The sequence below is a fragment of the Eulemur rufifrons genome, chromosome 21 (genome assembly GCF_041146395.1).
Source record: "Eulemur rufifrons isolate Redbay chromosome 21, OSU_ERuf_1, whole genome shotgun sequence".
In the NCBI taxonomy this organism is placed as follows: domain Eukaryota; kingdom Metazoa; phylum Chordata; class Mammalia; order Primates; family Lemuridae; genus Eulemur; species Eulemur rufifrons.
The window spans coordinates 25,271,698-25,293,369 of NC_091003.1; the positions used below are offsets into that span (position 1 = coordinate 25,271,698).

Sequence of the window (21,672 nt, forward strand, 5' to 3'; positions counted from 1 at the left end):
ATACTGAGTAATAGCAAGGATATTTTTTAAATAAAAAAAAAAAAATCACAGTGTAAATAGTATACACAGTAGATAATTTTTTATATAAGGAGCAGGAAAAACAAAGAGGAAATAAAATATACATATATATTTGCTTATTTTTGTTAATGGGTGAAGGACAGAAAGGGAGTGTGTTTTTCCTATAATTATAACTTGAATCTTTCTTATATTTCATATATTTTACAAATAAAATTTGAAAAATCAGTTATACAACTTTGTAAATAAACTAAAAACCATGTAATTGCATACTTTAAAGCAGTGAATTCTATGGGAAATGAATTATATCTCAATAAAAAAATTAAAAGTAACTTAAGCAAGATGAGGAGGCAAAGTCCTAAAACTGAATACAAACAGAACCGAATGTTAACATCACACAAGAAAAGAAAGAATGGATCCCAGGGACTCTGCAGTAAAGAACTCTGACTATACACCCTCAAGAGGAAACCGTACAGCAATGCCTAGAACTGCGAAGAAACCACGACATTTACTTAGTAGGTCTGCTATGGGTCGGCAGGAGGAGTAATTCAAAGCTACCTCGTGTGTATTGTAGGACTGGCCAAATGCATAAACACAGACGAGGCTGGGACCAGGGTTCTATGAGGGTTAAGGGGGCTGCAAACAGGAAATGGGAGGAGGAGAGAACTCTAAGTGTAGATTAGAGTTACAAGTATCAATAAATATGAACTTCAGATTTTTTTTTAAAAAAGGTTTCTAGCTCTATCTAGGGACAGCGCAGTAGATCCCCCAGTGAGGAAGGGCAGAGCTAACGCCCACAGCTCTGCTCCCCAACACCGTCTTCCCCAGAGGGAGCAGGTCGCCTGGGAGAAGTGGCTGCCCCCAGGCCTGCGGCAGGGGAAGTACAAGATGAGCCTGGAGCGACTCGGAGTGCCAGAAAATAAAGAAGAGAAAATAGAACAGCTCTTTATAGAATAGTATCATTAATCTTTTATTTTTTTGTCTAATAGATAGGAAGTTCATATTTTATATCTCCAGTGACATATTTACGGTTGGATATAAGTGGGAGGCTGCTCGCACACAAAAGCTGGGTGGTGGTTCAAAGAGGGAAGGCCTCCAGCTGGCTCTCAGGAGAAGCACCCACTCCTTGGCCCAGATTTTGGAATTCTGGCAACCCTGAGCTCATCAATAATATCTTCAATATCCTTAGGTGTCAGATCCTCATAGTAGTTGTCATTTATTTGAACCACTGGTGCGTTTACACAGGCCCACACACATTCCACCTCTGTAAGAGTGAAAAACGTGTCAGGTGTCGTATCCCTAACCTGTATTCCACGCTCTTCCTGCACGGCCTCCATCCAGTACGCTGCTGTCAGAGTTTCAAGGCATGCAAGGTGTAGCAGCACAGACCTGAGCGTGATACTCCGCAATTGGCTTTTGATTACACGTTGTATAAAAAGTTGCTACTTCATATACTCTCACTGGAGGTACTTGTAAAATTTCTGAAACCTTATTCCCAGCAGAGATGGGCAACTGCACATTTTGCCTCTGGGCTAAATCCAGGACTGGAAGCACAGCTGCTGCTTCATGCCCTTCTGGATGGTTTTTCACAATTGCCTCTACCCTCGTATAGTTTTCTGGTATGAAATCAAATCTGGGTTATTCTCAGGAGTACCTCTGTACACAAATAAAACTGCCCCAGCTCCACCTCGCACAGTGTCTTATGCAATTCCCTTCTGTCTTCCCGCCGCCCAGGCCCCAAGCACCTCGGAGAAGCATATGGCTGGCCAGACCGTTCACCCTTCCCTGGCCACCTAGAATAGTGTCATGTATTAAATGTAGTGTGTATCACAAAATTATAAAAATTGCCACTTTTTAACCATCACTGTCGTAACTGATTCAGAATCATCAACAGAACCTGAAAGAATACAGTGCGAGGCTGTTGGGGAAAAACTAGATACCATTCCACACACTACTTATTCGCTACTTCTCCACAAGTTACTTTTCATTACAAAAGGGGAAAGAAATATTTACAACAGTGACATCTGGAAGACATTACCTTAAGTGATCAAACTGAACATCACCAATAATAGGACAAAGTGACCTCATGTGTCTTACGATATGACAATTTATGGCCAATGTAATATTCCTGATTTTTTAAAAAAGAGTATCACCCAAAGCTAATCATGAGGAAAGAGACAAGTTCAAGTTGAAGGACACTGTACAAAACAACTGGTCTGAACTCTTCAAATCAGTCAACGTCACGAAAGACACCCTCCACCACCCTGCCCCCCAAAAAGGGCTGGGGAATAATTCTAGATTAAAGAACAAAGCAAGAAGGCAAAAAAATACATACGTAATCCTTGAATAAATCCTGCATTTAAAAAAAACCTGTAAAAGACATTTTAGAAACAATGAAAAAATGAGAATATGGACTGCATATAATAGTACTATAGTAAATTTCTTGCACGTGAAAATTGTAGGGGATTATTCTTATTCTTCGATGACAGTATTTAGGGTAAAATGCCATGGTATCTGTAACCTCTCAAGCACACGTGGAGAGTAACAGTGGCCAAACACTACCGGCAAATCGGGGAAAGGCTACTTGAGTGTTTACTGTACTGTTCATGCACCTTTGCTGTGGATCTGAAATTGCTCTGATTGAAAATTGGAGGGAGGAAGTTGGACACATTCAGATTCCTCCCTACAACTCGAGCAGCAACCAAATCAACAGTAAACTGCTGATTTACTGGTGAGAAGGTGAAACAGGTGGTCTCTGGGTTGAGGGACACCAGTGCAGCTGGAAGTCAGGGTTCTTTACTGGGGTGGGGGTCGGGGACAGACGTCCCAGCCTCTCTTCCTCCACTAAGCTCTCAGAACTCAAGCCTGGGTCCGGGCAAATTGGGAACATTCTCTACGGAAAAATCTGAGCAGTCCAAGAAAAAAGTCCCAAAGGGTAGAAGATCCCCAATGAAACATTCCAGCTGGTTCCCCATCCAGGGAGGCCCACGGGTATAGAACTTCAAGTCCCTCTGCCACACAGCAGATAAGCAAGGACACCAAACCTCTGAGGAGAGTTCAAATGAAAGGCAGAGACCAAAACCCCAGAGGAAAACACCACAGAATAAACATTAAACAAAACCAAAAATATGCCATTAACATGCACAAAGTGAGATTCTACTGTATCCACAGAACAAGAAAGGGATGCTGTTAGGAAGGAACGTGGAGACAGCACTAACCTCTACACTCTTCTGACACGGCTCTTGTAGAAATGAACACGGCAGTAAAAATGGAAACTCATTAAAAGGTATGGCAGAAGGAGAAACCTACTAAAAGTGAAATAATAAAGAGATGGAAAACTGGAGACATCAAAAATTGAGGATAAGTCCAAGAACTCCAATTCCCATTAACAGTAGTTTCAGAAACAGAGAACAAAAAAGAAAGCAGAAGAGAACAGGAAGAGATGAAATCTAGTGATTCTTTTCCCTAAAATGAGAGGTATGAGTCTAAGATGAGTATCCAGGACAATGGCCCAAAAGGTATTCAAAATTCCCAGAAAGAAAACAGGTTATGTTCAGAGAGTCAGGAATTATTATGGCACCAGCAACTCTGAAAGCTTGTAAAAAAATGGAGTAAGACTTTTCAAATTATAGGAAAAAATTACTTCTAGCTTATCATTCTCAATCCAGCCGAACTTACCATGTATGAAGGTAAAATAAAGACATTTCAGACATGCAAAAAAAGGAAACAAAAACTTTTGTCTCCCATGTTCCTTTTCTGCAGAAGTTACAAAGGAGGCGGTACCCCACTAAAATGAGGGAATAAACCAAAACAAGAAAGATATGAAAGCCAGAAACCGAGGGTCCAACATAAGAGAGACACGAAGGCAAAATCAATTGATTCCCCCACCTTAACAGTACAGGCGGGCAGCTGGCACAACAGCGCTAACAGGCCGGGGTAGCTGGGGGCTCCAGGAGAGAAGAATCCAAAGAACTCCGCCTGGCAGAACACATGGTAGATCTACAACTGAGGGGACATCAGGAGAGAGGGACTGCTATGTTGTTTTTTAAAAAAATGTGAAGCAGGCTGGGTGCGGTGGCTCACACCTATAATCCTAGCACTTTGGGAGGCTGAGGTGGGAGGATTGTTTGAGCCCAGGAATTCAAGACCAGCCTGAGCAAGAACAAGACCCCATCTTTATAAAAAACAGAAAAAAAATTAGCCGGGCATGGTGGTACATGTCTGTAGTCCCAGCTCCTCGGGAGGCTGAGGCAGGAGGATGGCTTGAGTCCAGGAGTTTGAGGGTGCTGTGGGCTATGATGGCACCACCGCACTCCAGCCTCAGCAACAGAGTGAAACCTTGTCTCTAAAACAAAACAAAACAAAAGAAAAAAATGTGAATCTACAGCCCCAATGGAAAATAGTTTGGCAATTTCTTAAATTTACCCTATGACCCCAAAATTTCACTCCTATGTATTTGCCCAAGAGAAATGAAAGTGTATGTCCACGCAAAAACTGGTACACCAACGGTCACAGCAGTATTACTCATAATAGCCCAGAACTGGAAGCTCATCAAACACTGAATGGATTTAAAAAAATGTGGTATCCATACAATAGAGTATGTGGCGATGAAAAGTAATGAACTACCAACACAGGCTGCAACATGGATGAGCCTCAAAAACATTATGCTAAGTGAAAGAAGCCAGCCACAAAAGAACGCTTATTACATGACTCATTTATATGAAATGTCTAGAGAAAGCAAGCCTACAAGAGACAGAAAACAGACAGTGTTTGCCCGGGACTGGGGAAGGGAACGGGGGTAACTGCAAATGGCGCAAGGGTTCTTTCTGGGATGATGAAATTATTCTAAAATTGTGGCGATGGTTGCCACAAATTTACTAAAAATCATTGAATCGCACACTTCTAAAACCAGTGAATTTTATGGTATGCAAATTTCATATATATATATATATTTTTTTTTTTTTTTAAACAGAGTCTCACTCTGTTGCCCGGGCTAGAGTGAGTGCCGTGGCGTCAGCCTAGCTCACAGCAACCTCAAACTCCTGGGCTCAAGCGATCCTCCTGCCTTAGCCTCCTGAGTAGCTGGGACTACAGGCATGTGCCACCATGCTCGGCTAATTTTTTCTATATATATATTTTAGTTGGCCAGATAATTTCTTTCTATTTTTAGTAGAGACGGGGTCTTGCTCTTGCTCAGGCTGGTCTCGAACTCCTGACCTCGAGTGATCTACCCGCCTCGGCCTCCCAGAGTGCTAGGATTACAGGTGTGAGCCACTGCGCCTGGCCTATATTTCAATAAAGCTGTTAAAAAATTATTAAAGACCTATCATGGAGATACAGATATTAAAAAAAAGTAAACCAAAGAGAGAGCAATACGGATGAACACTGAAAACATCATGCTAAGTGAAAGAAGCCAGTCACAAAGACTGCACATTGTGTGGTTCCACTTCTGTGAAATGTGCACAAGACGCAAATCCACAGAGACAGAAAGCAGATCACGGTGGCCTGGGGCCAGGAGGCTTTAGGGGAAATGGAGAGTGTCTGTAATGGGTACCCGTTTCCTTCTGGTGTGACAAAACTAGTCTAAAACTGACTGTCATGATGGATGTACAACACTGTGAATATGCTAAAAATCCACTAAACGCCATTGTAATTGTACAGTCTGTGAATTACACCTCAAAGCTGCTACCCAAAAACCAAAATGATGATGATGACAACGATCAACTCCAGAGTGAAAACAAAAGGTTGTGCCAACAAAAACGAGACGGAGTCCTCCTGCCCCGCAACCTGTGTCTCCCTCCTTGAAGGTCCGGTGTCCTCCGTATTGCTGATGTCCTGCAGTCACACACAGCTATCTCGTACACGTCTTTTAGAAAAAAGTGCCGTGCCAGGCCCTTCCCATCCAAAGCCGCAGTCTGTCATTTCTGGGGAATTTCCTACGGGACTTCTTTGCTAATTCTCTCCACTCCCGTTTTCTCTATTTTCTTTAAAGGAACCCTTATCAGATTGAATTTTCAGGGCTCATTTCTAATTTATAAGGGCTCTTTCTGGCTCAATTGTTCCTTGTCACAGCTTTCTGCTCCTGTTTGGAAGACAAAATATATATAACACAAAATTTTCCATTTTAACCATTTAAAGCAAAAGTATACTTTCTATGAATGTGAGTACTAGGAACCTCATATCAGTACAGTCAACAGTACGTTATTTTTGGCTGGCTTATTTCACTGAGCGTAATGTCTTCAAGGTTCATCCATCTACACGGCATGTGTCAGAATGTCCTTCCTTCTTAAGGCTGAATAATATGCCATCGTATTCGTGGACCACATTTTGCTTATCCATTCATTAGCTGATGGACACTTGAGTTGCTCACATCTTTTGGCTACTGTTGAATAATGCTGCTGTGAACATGGGAATACAAATATCTCGAGTCCCTATTGTCAGTTCTTTTGAGTACATACCCAGAAGTGGAATTGCTACTGGTAATTCTATTTTTAATTTTGTGGGGAACTGCCATACCGTAATAGTGCCTGCACCATCTCACATTCTGAACAGCCCTGCACAAGGGTTCTCATTTCTCCACATCCTCACCGACACTTGCCACTGTCTATTTAATGAGTGTGAGCTATCTTATTGTCACTTCAATTTGCATTTCTCTAATGATTAGTGATGTTGAGCACCTTCTCATGTGCTTGTTGGCCATTTGTATATCTCCTCTGGAGAAATGTCTATTCAAGTCCTTTGCCCATTTTTCATAGAGTTGTTTGATTTTTGTTGTTGAGCTATAGGAATTCTTTTTATATTTTGAATGTTAGCCCCTTATCAGATAAACAATTTTCAAATTTTCCCATTCTGTAGGCTGCCTTTTCACTCTGTTGAATGTTTCTTTTAATGAACAGAAGTTTTCAATTTTGATGTATTTCAAGTAAACAGCAAATGCTGGTGCAATTCAACAACTACTTTTGAAGACTCTGTCTAAATTTTATAAAGTTAAATATACATCACAGGCATATATATTCTCAAAATACATCAAATCACACTTGGTATCTGTATATTTTGTTGCATGTATAGTACACTTGAACACAAAAAATTTTTCAAGTAATACTTGGCTAAATCGTTGTAACTGAAGAGGCCTGAGTTTAGAAAACTTAAGAGACATTGTTCTAAGCAGTCTGCTATCTAAAATTATACTTTTAATTTCTTTTTTGCCATAGGAATTATTTAAGAGAATGCTTTTTCAAATTCTCAAATGGCTGAATTTTTGTTATTTAAATGTAATTGTTAATTTCTAGTTTTAGCATATAGTGGTCAAGAATGTAATCTGAATAATTTCTGCTACTGATGTCTATAAAGATTTTTCCTTTCGAGCTAATAAATTTCTTTAAAGGTCTGATTAACAGTTAATGGAGGACAAAAGGGAGCCTAAAATATCCAGAGATAAAAGATATAGAGAACAGAAAGATATAAAAGAGTTGAAATGAAAATAGAAAAGACTTGTTAATATATTTTTTCAACAATCTGTTGACAATGTATTTTTCTTTATACTCCAAATAAATTTTGCACTATGTATCTCTTATTTGGTCTGCTTAAATATATTTTCATTTGGAATTATACCCTTATTAAAATAGAATGACTGGTTTTCATTTTTAAGAACTAAATTTTAATGTAGTCTAATTTATCTATTTTTTCTTCTAGTGCCTGTTTTTGGTGTCTTATGTAAGAAATCATTGCTAAACCCAACGTCACAAAGCTTTCCTTCTGTTTTTCTAGGAGTTTTATAGTTTCAGATCTCACATTTAAGTCTTTGGTCCATTCTGAATTAATTTTTGTATATCATCAGTCAAGGGTCCAACTTTATTCTATTGATGTGGATGTCCAGGTGTCCCGGCACCATTTACTAAAAGGTGCCCTTTCTCCCACTGAACGGTCGTGGCACCCTTATGAGAAATAATTTGACCACTATACACAAGGGTTTATTTCTGGGCTCTGTATTGTATTCCACTAGTCTATATTTGGCTTTATGCCAGTACCACACTGTTTTGATTATCGTAGCTTAATAGTAGGGTTTTTTTTTTTTTTTTTGGAGACAGTCTCTCACTCTGTTGCCCGGACTAGAGTGCCGTGGCGTCAGCCTAGCTCACAGCAACCTCAAACTCCTGGGCTCAAGTGATCCTCCTGCCTCAGCCTCCCAAGTAGCAGGACTACAGGCATGCGCCACCATGCCCAGATAATTTTATTTTATTTTATTTTTTTTTAGCTGTCCAGATAATTTCTTCCTATTTTTAGCAAACACGGCATCTCGCTCTTGTTCAGGCTGGTCTCGAACTCCTGATCGCGAGTGATCCTCCTGCCTCGGCCTCCCAGAGTGCTAGGATTACAGGCATGAGCCATCGCGTCCGGCCTTAATAGTAGGTTTTGAAATCAGTACGAGTGAGGCTTTCAACTGTGTTCTTTTTTAAGATTGTTTTGGCTATTAGGAGGCCATTAAGACTCCATATTAATTTTAGGATGGATTTTTGTATTTTGGCAAAATATCCTGTGGCATTTTGATAAGGACTACATTGAATCTGTAGATTGCTTTGGGTAGTATTGACATCTTAAGTCTTCTAGTCCACAAGCATGTCCACAAGCATGGACAATGAATGTGTCCATTCATTTGTGTCTTCCTTAACTTCTAACATTTTGTAGTTTTCAGCGTACAAGTCTTTCATCTCCTTTGTTGAGTTTATTCTTAGGTACAGACGCACCCAACTTAAAATGGTTCAACTTAACGATTTTTTGACTTTACCATGGGTTTATTGGGACATACCCCTGTCAAAAGTTAAGGAGTATCTGTATTTTATTCTTTTTAATATTGATGCAAATGAAATTGCTTCCTTAATTTCCTTTCTTGCCAAATTGTTGTGGGCAATTAACTACCAATACTATGGTAAATAAAAGTGGCAAAAGCAGGCATCCTTGTCTCGTCCCTGATCTTCAGGGAAAAGCTTTTGGTCTTTCACCATTGGGTCAGCTGTAGGTTTTTCATATATGGTCTTTATTATGTTGAAGTAGCAGCTTCCTTCCATTCCTAGTTTGTTGAGTGTTTTGTTCATGAAAGGGTGTTGAATTTTGCCAAATACTTTTTCTGCATAGAGATGATCATATGGTTTCCCTCCCCCCGCCACACCCCTCCCCCATATCTAGTCTAGTGTATTATAATGATTTTAGTTTGTTAAACCATTCTTGCATCCTAGGAATAAATTCCACTTGGTCCTGGTATATAAATCCTTTCCATATGCTACTATTTGGCTTGCTAGTATTTTCTTGAGGATTTTTGCATCATAAAGGATGCTGGTCTGTAGTTTTCTAGTAGTATTTTTGTCTGGCTTTGGTATCAGGATAATGCTGGACTCACAGAATTGATTATGAAGTGTTCCCTCCTCTTCAAGTTATTGGAAAAGTTTGGGAAGGATTAGTGTTTATTCTTCTTTAAATGTTTGGTGGGATTAAACAGTAAAGCCATCTGGTCCAGGGCTTTTCTTTTTTTGAGAAGTTTTTGATTACTGATTCAACCTAATCTCCTTACTAATTATAGGCCTATTCAGATTTCCTATTTCTTCACAATTCAGTCTTGGCAGGTTGTGTGTTTCTGGGAATTTGTCTACTTCATTCAGGTTACCCAATTTGTTAAGTATAAAATTCTTTACAGTACTCAATTCTTTTTATTTCTGTAAAGTTGGTAGAAATGTCCCAACTTTCATTTCTGATTTTAGTTATCTGAGTATTCTTTTTTTCCTCTTAGTCAATCTAGCTAAAGGTTTGTCAATTTCTTGATCTTCTCAAATAACTTATTGCTTCCACTGCATCCCTAAGTTTTGGTATATTGTGTTTTCATTTTTCACCCAGGCTTGAATGCAGCAGCACAATCACAGCTCATTGCAACCTTGAACTCCAGGCTCAGCCACACTGGTAGCTAAGTAGCTGGGACGACTGGCATGCACCACCATGACTGGCTAATTTTTTTTCCCCCATTTTTTTAGAGACAGGGTCTTGTTCTGCCTAGGGCTAATCTCAAACTCCTGGGCTCAAGAATCCTTCCACCTCAAGCCTACCAGGTTGCTGGGATTACAGGCATGAGCCACTGCACTTGGCTGCCATGTTTTCATTTGTCTCAGGACATTTTCTATTAATAATTTCCCAACATTTTTTCTTTGACCCATAATTAAGAGTATGATGTTCTTGTATTTGTGAATTTTCTCTTCTGTTATTTCTAATGTAATCAAAAAGAATCTTTCTATGAGTTTAGTCTTTTAAATTTATTAAGAACTTGTTTTGTGCCCTAAACACATGGTCTATCCTGGAGACTGTTCAATATGCACTCAAGAAAAAAAATGCGTATTCTGCTATTGGGTGATCCTATTAAGTCCCTTACACTTTGTTCACCTTTCTACTTTCAAATGTCCAGTTTTCAAGTTCACTTAGTCTTTCCTCTGCTTTTTCAAGTCTCCCGCTGAGCCCCTGCAGCGAATTTTCAGTTCAGTTATTGTATTTTTCAGGGCCACCGTTTCTGTTTGGTTCCTTGATTTCTCACTTTGTTCATATATCATTGTCCTGATATCCTTTAGTTTTATTTTTTTTTTTTAAGGCAAGGTCTCACTATATTGTCCAGGCTCAAGGGATCCTCCTGCCTCAGCCTCCTGAGTAGCTAGGACTATAGGGATGTACCACCGTGCCCAGCTAACTTTTTTTTTTTTTTGAGACAGAGTCTCACTCTGTTGCCCGGGCTACAGTGAGTGCCGTGGCATCAGCCTAGCTAACAGCAACCTCAAACTCCTGAGCTTGAGCGATCCTCCTGTCTCAGCCTCCCGAGTAGCTGGGACTACAGGCATGCACCACCATACCCGGCTAATTTTTTCTATATATATTTTTAGCTGTCCATATAATTTCTTTCTATTTTTAGTAGAGATGGGGTCTCGCTCTTGCTCAGGCTGGTCTCGAACTCCTGAGCTCAAACGATCCGCCCACCTCGGCCTCCCAGAGTGCTAGGATTACAGGCGTGAGCCACCGCGCCCGGCCCCAGGTTTCACTATGTTGCCCAGGCTGGTCTCAAACTCCAGGCCTCAAGTGATCCTCTCACCTCAGCCTGCTGAATAGCTGGGATTACAGGTGCAAACTACCACGTTGGCTCAAGCCACTGTACCCACCTTCCTTTAGTTCTTTGTCTGTGTTTTCCTTTAGCTCTTTGAGCACATTTAAGATGCTGTTCTAAAGTCTTTGTGTACTATGTCCAATGCCTGTGCTTCTTCAGAGATAGTTTCTGTCACTTTATTTTCTTCCTTTAAAGGAGCCACATTTTCCTGTTTCTTTGTATCCTTTAGTTTTTTCTGTTTTAAAAGATGAGCTCTCACTATGTCACCCAGGCTGGAGTACAGTGGCTATTCACACGGATGATCATAGCACACTGCAGCCTCAAACTTCTGGGCTCAAGCGATCCTCCCACCCACCCCAGCCTCCCAAGTAACTGGGACTACAGGCGCACGCCACCACACCCAGCGACTTTTTTTTTTTTCTTTTGATTAGAGATTTGAAAACTCAGTCACCTCTCCCAGTCTTTGCAGACTGCCTCTGTGCCAAGGAAGATCTCCTGAATTATCAGGGCTTGGTCTAAGCCCTGTGGTCAGCCCAGGAGGAAGATTTAAGGTCTTCTTGGGTCTTTTCTGTGCATGTATCTTACCTGAGCCCATGTGTGAGCTTTTCTTGATTCCCAAGTATACAAGGCTGGTTTAATTTTCCAAAGAATGCTTCCCAGGGTCTAGGGTGTTGTGCTGTATTTCTCCAGCCTTTGTCCTCTGCCCAAGGCATCTGTACAGCTGCAGTCCCCCTGCGGCTCTTCCCAGCAGGGCCTACCACTTTCCACTTTCCCCACAGTGAGATCCGAGCTCCACGTCAGGCAGAACAGCGAGCAGCCCCGCGGGCAGTGCCCAGACGGGCTGGAGTACTGCAAGGTGAGCTCCGCTCCCTCTGGCTGGGGGGAGGGGACTGGGGACTGGGCCGCTGCTTCCCTCAGACCTTGCTGCCACACGGGGAGGACGTGGGACAAGGGCAAGTACAAATGTCCCAGAATTTCCTATTACAAGAGCACTCCTAATCCGAAAATCCCAATTCTGAAATCCTCCAAAATCTGAATGCCAACATTATGCTCAAAGGAAGCGCTCACTGGAGCATTTAAGGATGCTTAACCGGTAGGTATAAGGGAAATATTCTAAAATCCAAAAAAATCCAAACTCCAAAACACTTCTGGTCCCAAGCATTTCAGATAAGGGATACTCCACCTATACTTTGAATGTGGCTGTTTCCTGATTAAGCATTTGCTCAGGTGGTGTAAACCTCTGACTATTTGCAGAGTTTCCACAGAGTTACTGTATCAATCCTCTCGTTGCTTTTTAACATTTCTGTGGCAGAATGAGGGCCTGGAGCTTCCCAGACCACCGTTTGCTTGATGTCAGAATATACTTTTAAGGTTTTCTTTTACTATCTGAATTAATAAAATAAATGCTAATATACATTGAAGGATCAATGTGTGCCATGTTCTTTCCTAAGCACTTTGTATGTATCATGTTATTGAATCCTCACAACAACCCCAAGTGGAGGGCACCATTATTAATATTTGGCAGACGCAACTCGGCCAAAGGACCACAGGCAGCCAACGGTGAGGGCAGGTACCAGCCCCTGGTTCTAAGGCCCCCATGTAACCACCATGTCACTACAGCAGAGTGGCCGCCTCAGGCCACTTTGTTCCGGCCCTCCTGGTCTAGGATGCTTTGTCCAGAGTGTGTGAGCGGCCATGGTGGATGTTTTCTTCCAGATCTGGGGAGCACTGGAGGGCCAGGGGCTGGTCAGGGTTCAGGGGAGCCCCGAGGTGAGGACCAGGCGGGGGCAGCAGGCCTCTCAGCTGGGAATCCTCGTTTTGCTGACACCTGTTCTACCTCTTCTAGGAAATGCCAGTGTCTCCAGGAAAGACCCCTGATCTCCTGCCTGGGCAAACAGACCTGGCTGCCGGCACGTGGGGGACAGGACAGAAGGTCGGACTGAGGGTCCTCCTTGTCACCACAGAGAATTTCTCTTAATTCCTCTTATTTGCAACCTCCACAACTCCCCTGGGTTGTGCCTGGGCATCTCCTATTTCACAGACTTTAAGTCCATGTGCTAACAGAAATGTAATGCAAACCACGTTTCAACAAGTAAAAAGAAATAGATGAAATTAATTTTAGTACTTTATTTAACCTAATATATTAAAAAGTACTATCGCTCCAACATGTAATCAATATAAAGAAATAGTCATAGCCTGGACAACATAGCAAGAACCCATCTCTACAAAAAAAATTTTTAAATTATCTGAGTATAGTGCTGCACCCCTGTAGTCCCAGCTCCTCAGGAGGCCGAGGCAGGAGGATCACTTGAGCCCAGGAGTTTGAGGCTGCAGTGAGCTATGGTGACACCAATGCACTCCAGCCTGGGAGAAAGAGCAAGACCCTGTCTCCAGAAAAGTAAGTATTCACAAGATGTTTTACACTCTTTCTTTGTACTAAGTCTTTGCTGTCTGGTGTGTCTCCAGCAGCAGATCTTCCTTTAGAACGGCCACATTTCGAGTGCTCAAAAGCCACGTGTGACTCATGGTCACCATGCTGGACAGTGCAGGCCTAGAAAATAAACCCCCCGTCTCCTGGTGGGAGAACAGTCAACCAGCTACGGAGAGAGAAGAAAGTGTGGGGGGCCAAGACAGAATCCCACCCCCACCCACTCCCACACCTGACGCCCACCAGTCTCAGCGCCCAGGCCTTCGAGCGCTGCGCCCCTTCGGGGTGCCGCGGGGCAGCTGCTCGTGTCTCCTCATTCTCTCTCCATTCTCTCAGGCCCGCGGCTGCGGCAGCCCGGCTGCGCTAAGTCAGTCCTCACTCTTCTTCTACTGGCTTTTCTTTAAAAAGAAAAAAAAGAAAACCACTACATAATATCTCAAAAATGCCAAAGAATACAAACATACACATAAGATAAATATAGTAGTGAACTAGCTCCCCACACCCTACTTAAGAACTCAAACATCACCTGCGGGGCTGAACGCATGCGTTTGCTTCTCCCAGTCTTATCCCTCCGTCTCCCCACCAGGGAGGAATCGGGAGCCAGAATGTTGTGCTTTTTGTTCCTTTTAGTTTCCCACATGTGTATGCATTAATATCTGCAGGTAATATAACGGTCTGTTTTGCATGTCTTCATTGTGCCATATGTGTTTTTTAGAAACTTGCTTTTGTCACCTGATACTCTGTTTTTAAGGTTCATCCAGGTTGCTGCATAAACCTAACATTCACATGTAGACGCTGGGGTACAATATTCCACCGTCACGTGAACACGGACAATTGCGTAGTTTCCAAGACGTGTGTCAGTACAATCAGTGCTGTGAGAATTTTCCCAGAGTGTTCCCAGATGGAAATCCTGGACCATAGAATACGAGAATGTTCAGCTGTGCAAGATAATGCCTGTCTTCCAAAGTGGGTACAAAGGAACAGATAAGATTTCCAAGCCATCTATATATCCTCCCCAATACTTGGTTTTGTCAGACATCTTAATTTTTCCCAATCTAAGAATTTGTAACAACAGTATCTCACTGTATGTATATTTTGAGTACTAATGAGGTTGAATATCTTTTTCTAAGTTTGTTTTTTTTTTTTTGAGACAGAGTCTCGTTCTGTCACCCTGGTTAGAGTGCAGTGGTATCATCATAGCTCACAGCAACCTCAAACTCCTGGGCTCAAGCGATCCTCCTGCCTCAGCCTCCCGAGTAGCTGGAACTACAGGCGCCACCAGGCCTGGCTCATTTTCCTATTTTCAGTAGAGACGGGGTCTCATTCTTGCTCAGGCTGGTCTTGAACTCCTGACCTCCAGTGATCCTCCTGCCTCAGCCTCCCAAAGCGACAGGATTACAGGCGTGAGCTGGCGCACCCAGCCTCCTCATCCATCCTTCCATGACATGCCTGTTTCTGTCTTTTGACCGCATGCAGCAGTTCTTTCTGTGCTTGTCGTCGTCCTTCCAAGCTGCAAGTGTTGCAAGTATCTTCTCCCCACCCTGCGGCTTCTCTTCTCACATTCATTATTGGGGTCTTTTAATAAAGGGAAGAGCTTAACTTTAATCTAGTAAAATTTGTCATTTTTGTCTTAGAGTGAACATTCTTTGTGATTTAAAAAAAAAAAAAAACCTTCCGTAACAAATTCATAAAGATATTCTCCTATATTGTCTTCCAAAAGTTTTTCTTGAATTTACCCCAAACTGATTTTTCTTTCTGTTGTAAGTCAGGGATCCAATTTCATCCTCTCACGATGGCCACGGCACTGTGTGTGAGGAGTCCATCCTGCACCCGGTGACGTGTAATCCCAGTAACTCTGCCACGTATCAAGTTTCTTGGGTCTGTTTCTGACAGCTTCTGTCTGGCTGGCCAGTGTGGCTTTCCTTGAGCCAATGTTAAAGTAGGCCTTGACACTGGTAAGCAAGTGCTCTCTCCTGACTCCCCTTCTTCCAAGTGAGCCAACAATATCAGGGCTTAGATCTTCTCAACATTTTAGAATCGACTTGTCACATTTCCCATAAAACTCTGTGGGGCTTTAGAGTAAAGCTGCCCTGAACCCACAGCCTTACCACATTGAGCCTTCCCGGCCAAGAACACCCTGTTCTATTTATTCAGGTCTTTAATGTCTCCTAATAAAATTGTAAACTTTTCTCCATTAAAAATTTTACATATCCTTTGCTAATTCCCATTTATATCAAAGATGGTTCCATTAGGAAAACAGAAACTGTGCTACCCATTTCAAGCTCAAAGGGTTTAATACAGAGAATTAAGTGTTTTCAAAACGACTGGTGAGGCCAGAAAAGTAAGGGGCCCCCTCTAGCCTCACCATGTCACCCTGAGGTTGTGGCCCAGGGTCAGGACGCTACTACTGCCATCCATAGTTAGGACACTGCAGAAAATCGCTGCCAGTGTCACAGCTGCTCTGCAGCCGATTTGGCTGACCAGTGGGAGAATGCAGAAGTCACCGCAAAGCTCGCCCTGGTCACCCACACCACTGCCCGAGGAAGAAAGGATTCTACTTCCCTCCCACTTTCCCCATTTCCTGAGATGCACTTCGTGGGGCAGATGACATCCAGAAGCCTGTGGACAGGGCTGTGTCAGTACTACAGCTCCAGACTTCCAGCCCCTGACATACAGGGAGGAGCCCGGATGGAGCGGAGGGTACCGAGTGCCCGGCTGTACCTGGCACACCACCCACTCTCTGTCTTCGAAAAACACGCAGAGATGACTCATCTACCATGACATCTTCTCCCATTTTCTTTGTCCCCGTGGTTTCATATCTCTTACACTCTTTTCTAGCAGGCTTTCGGCAGGGCAACGAAATAACCGCGTGTGGTCGCTCCAGAAATCCTGGAGTCTGTTCAAAGGCAGCCTGACTGCGAGGGACTGAGCGTCCCACGGGGCTGTGTGAACTCTCCCCACACGCAGGAAGGCCACGAATTGTGGAGCAGGGGTAGTTACATCAGCAACCCCTACTCAAAGTCCTCAAAGATTTTTCTCTTTCTTTTTTTATTTGGTGGGGGGAGAATGTTAATGAGGACTTGGCTCTATATCCATGATGGATTTTTAAAAATTTCTTTTGAAATAAACTAGAAAAAAAAAAAAGGACAAAATTTTAGCAGTTATTAATTCAGGGAAGTGAGATGATAAGTATATTATTCTTTATATATGTCTGTGATATATATATATATATATATATATATATTTTTTTTTTTTTTTTTTAAGAGGCAGGGTCTCACTGTGCTGCCCAGGGTAGAGTGAGATCAAAGCTCACTGTGACCTCAAACTCCTGGCCTCAAGTGATTCCCCTCCCCCCCCCCACCCGACAGCCTCCCAAAGTGCTGGGATTACAGGTGTGAGCCACCATGCCTGGCCCATTTGTGTATTTTTATAATTTAAATTTTTCAGAATCTCAACATTAAAAATATTCAGGAATCAATCTCCTCACCAGCCCCACCAACCCCCCTCCAATGTGATAAAGTTCTACCCCACAGGGCAGACACAGGATCACGAGTCAAGGGGACTGTCCTCCCCTCACTGCCCCGGTCCTAGAGCAGGCCACCTATTCATGACCCTGAGCTTCTGTAGGATCGATTTTATTTTTCTCTCTGGGGAAAAACTACGGCAACCTATGTAACTTCAAGCCAAAACACAAGCACAAAGCTGACCCTCCTCTGTGCTAGGCTGTGTGGTCCAAAAGAGAAATCAGATCTAGTCCTTGCCTTCAACAAGTCCACAGCAAGATGAACAAGACAGCAACCACGAGCACGGACGGCTACTGCTGTTTTCAGTATCTATAACACAACGGCTATTACACAGAACCTTAAAAGCAAAGCCAAGTGACACTCTGAGAACAGCGAATAAGCTATGCTTCCATTTGAAAGCAAGCCAAGAACCACCTGGTTCTCTCTGCAGGAAATTCTCCAGGAGGCTGGGCATACGGTCTCACCCTGGGAGTCAGGTCAGGCGAGGCTCCCACCCACGACCATGTGGCCCCCCAGGCTGACCGACACAGAGCATCTGCACCCCACAGCTGCGCTTTGACCAAGGAGCCCCCAGATGGGCTCCCGGACACAGGAACGCCCCAGGGCTCCTGACTGGGCCACCACCATTCAAACCCTCATGTGGAAAGGCAAACACCTCCCCCAAAGACATGCATGACCTGGAGGAGAAGGAATGAGCTCGGGAGAGGATTAGGAGGGGTCCCCTCTAGGGAGCATTCTAAACAGGCAAATAGAGCCTGGTCAGACCATCTCGGCTTCTGATTTTGGAACCTCCTCAAAGAGCTCAAATGTCATCCTCTATCTGATGCCCTACCTGATCCCTCTGGTTGGAACCAATCAGTTTTCCTTCAGCACTGGGCCTATCGGAATTACAGCACAGCTTTCCCGTGCTAGGCCAGGGCCCACTGAGGAAGGGGAAAGTTTCCTGCCCTTGGGGAACTCGTGGTCCGGAACGAGGGCTCAAGCACGAGCCCCAGCAATGGTGAGAATCACCAGCAGTTCTGGATGCTGGACGAGAGGGACAGGCTGGGTGGTGGAAGGGGTCAACATGCAGCCAGGGGAGCCAGAGATGTCACTGCGGTGACATCCAAGGCAGGCCTGGAGGGACAGGAGGATTTGTCCACGCAGAAACAGAGTAAGGGGATCCCAGGAAGACAGGAAGGCACAGAGGAGGCATGCAGCTAGGAAACCAGTAACGGGGTGCACGCGGGAAACAGCCCAGCTGAGCCACCGCAAGGGCAGTAGTGCTACATCAGGCTGGCAAGGTAGACCTCTGCCCGACTGTGAAGGAGTCTTAGTGCCAGGCTGAGTGAGCGCTTAGGCCTGTGTTTCTCAAGCTGGGGTAAGACATCTTCCGCTTAGGGGCTTCACAGAACCCCTAGAGTCTTAAATCTGCGTATGCACGTATGTGTGTCTCACACATCCACGCACAAGCATGTTCGAGAAGCTACACCTTCCACCCAACCCAAGCTGAGGACGACAGATGTAGGGAATACTGTTATTTGTATGGTATGTGATGTTCCTGGAGGGTGCTGGGGTGGAAACCAGGTGGAAAACCGACGACTCAGACCTTGTACGGCCTGGCCACCCATTTTCAGGAGGCCACACGTGGCCAGGAGAAAGCCCAGGAGTGCGAGGTCACCAGCGAATGGGCAGGAGGGGGAGGGAGCGCGGAGGCCAGTCGGAAACACACGCTCTCAGGACCCTGGCTAGCCACGATCCCAGCCACGTCTTGAGACACCCACATCCAGAGCCAGGACGAGGGTGAGGCCAGAGAAGCGCAAGGGCTCAGCCCCCCAGGAGGGGTTCATGCGAGGGGCTGTGCAGGTCCGGGGCCGGCAGCACCTCTGTTAAATGTGGTGTCCTGGGCACCCCGCTCGCCTCCCCACGCCCGGGCCCTGCCGTCTCACACGTGCTGGGATCTGCCTATGTTGTGCAGCTATTTTTTAAAAAGACAGCGTGAGAAAGAAAGAGGGAGGGAGGGTCAGCTCAAACTAACTTTCCAACGTGGAGACAGCACAGGTCACCAGGCCACGCTGTCTCCACTCTGCGGGAGAGGCACGGCTGCCCAGCTGCGACCAAGAGGCAGGGTCACGTGCACGCCTCCTGCCCGACACACTCACCTGGACAGTCGGCTTCGTCGCTCTCATCCTCACAAGTCACCCAGCCGTCACACTGCCAGGGGAGGGGGATGCACTGGATGGTGCCGCTGCGACAGGCAAACTGCCCGGGGTTGCACCGCAGCTCTGTGGAACCAAAGGGCAAGAGGCCGTTGAGGACGGGACAGCAGGAAGATCGACCGGAGGGGCAACGGCACTGCCGCCACCAGGTCCTGAGGAGACCAGGCAGCAGCCCACAGCCCACCTCCTCCGGCAGGCCGGGCGGGACACACGTTCCCAAAGGAGGAGCCAAGAACCAACAGAGCAAGACCCCCCCAGACAACGACTGTTATGAGTCACTTCATACGTGTACCCTGAGTCGGGCTCTGCACGGGGCTGTAGCAGACAGACGAGAGGGCACGCCTCTCACCTCCTGAGAGCCTAGGCTGACAGCGCGGGGACACACACAGGTTTCTGACAGAGCGAAGGGAGGCAGTGTCCGCTGGAGCGTGCACACGGCGTGCCCGACACCTGGCAGGAGAAAGCGCCTCCAGCTGCGGGGCTCTGCAGTGCTTCCTGGAGGACGCAGGATGCGAACGGGGCTTCTGCGGAAGGCGATGGTCTCACACGGGACATGAGTTAATAGAGTACCCCAGAAAAGGCAGGACTTACGGAAATATGGGGGGGGCATGCCAAGCAGACTGTGTGAGCTGACAGATGGGGAGTCACTGCAGATACGTCTGGGAATGTCAGAAGGACCCGCTCGTGGAGGCTCTGAGGGTAAGATCATCCAGACCGTTATTCAGTACGTTGTGGGGGGCCAGAGGTTACCCAGCCTGTAAGCAACGTGAGAGGACCTGTGTTTTAAGCAAGGTAAATCTGGCCATGGTTTCTGGGAGCAACTGTACATAACACGGGGACCAGCGGGAAGTATTAAATAACTCAGCAGAGTAACAGCTCGAACTGAGGTTGGGGTCAGCAAATCGTAGTCCACAGACCAAATCCTGCCCTTTCCACCTGTTTTTTAAATAAAGTTTTATTGGCACACAGCCACAAACACGTATCATCTATGGCTGCTCTTGAGCTACTGCAGCAGAGCTGAGAGACGCTATGGCCTGCAAGCCTGAAAGCATTTACTGTCTGACCCTTTAAGAACCTGCTACCTAGAGATGAAACTACAGCACCTGAGGTGAAAAACACACTGCAGAGGACCAACAGATTAGACTTTGTAGAAGAAAAGATCAGTGACTTGAAGACATAACAATAGAAACTCTCTGAACTAAAACGCAAAATGAAAAAGACCAGAAAGAACGTGCAGACATCAGCGAGCTGGGGAACAACTCCACACACCCAGAGTGGGGCACATACATGTCACCAGAGTGGGCAACGGTCAAAATATTTGACAAAACAATGGCAAAAAAATTCCCAATTTAACAAAAACTATAAACCCACAAATCCAAGGAGCTCAATGAACCCCAAGTACCAGAAACATAAAGAAAATGACTCCAAGTCAAATTGGAATGGAACTGCCCAAAACCAGTGATAGGGAAAAATCTTAAGAGCAGCCAAAGAGAAAATGTATTCTAAACACCCCAACTGAAAGGCAGAATTTGTCAGATAGGTAAAAAAACAAGATGCAACGACATATTGCCTAAAAGAAACTTTATAAAATGATGAAAATAGGTAAAAATAAAAGAATGGAAAAAGATATATCAAGTTAACACTGATGAAAAGGTAGCTGGAGTGGCTATATTAATATCACACAAAGTAGACTTCAAAGCAAGTAATATTACCAGGAATAAAGAAAGTCATTGAACAATGATAAAGGTGTTGATTCATCAAGAGGACATAATCCTAAATGTTTATGCATCTATTAAACAGAACTTCAAAATGCATGAAGACAAACTGCTATACCTGCTAGACAAATCCACAAATACAGTCAGATTTCAATACCCCTGTCAACAGAACAAGCAGACAGAAAATCAGCAAGGATACAACCTGAACACCACTGTCAACTGACATTTATAGAACACTCCATCCGGGACAGCAGAACAGACACTCTTTCCAAATGTGCTCGTAACATTGATCATAATATAAGGGATCATCAACAAGTTCATGGCAAATGCGTATTATGAAAAAACTGGGTTTCAAAATTTTTTGCACCAAAATAAAACTCATACTAATTTGTTATAACCTGTCTGAATAGGATCTAGTTTGAGGCACTGAAAAGGAAAAGACATCAGATTTAACAGAGCCCCTATCAGAGCAACATAAATTCTGATAAAAATGAAGCAAAAACACATTAAATTTATGAAGCTTCAATAGAAGAATGGTGAAATCAATGATGCTTTACAAAAAGTTTATGGGACAATGCCCCAAAGAAATCAGCAGTGTACAAGTGGCTAACTCGTTTTAAGAAGGGACAAGACAATGTAAAAGAGGAAGTCCGCCATGGCAGAC

At 44.3% G+C, this 21,672-nt stretch overlaps 1 protein-coding gene and 1 pseudogene across 5 annotated transcripts in view; both read right to left on the minus strand.

The window, feature by feature from the left end:
- DGCR2 (DiGeorge syndrome critical region gene 2) overlaps positions 1-21,672 on the minus strand; it is an 86,697-nt gene that overhangs the window by 33,571 nt on the left and 31,454 nt on the right. For 3 of the 5 annotated variants that reach the window (XM_069496704.1, XM_069496701.1, XM_069496702.1), the window contains exon 2: positions 19,237-19,359. The exons of the other annotated variants lie outside the window; for them this stretch is intronic. In XM_069496704.1, coding sequence (XP_069352805.1) covers positions 19,237-19,359 — 123 coding nt within the window. The remainder of the gene's footprint in view (positions 1-19,236; positions 19,360-21,672) is intronic. 5 annotated transcript variants of the gene reach the window in all.
- On the minus strand, positions 1,040-15,989 carry LOC138401858 (NADH dehydrogenase [ubiquinone] flavoprotein 2, mitochondrial pseudogene; annotated as a pseudogene).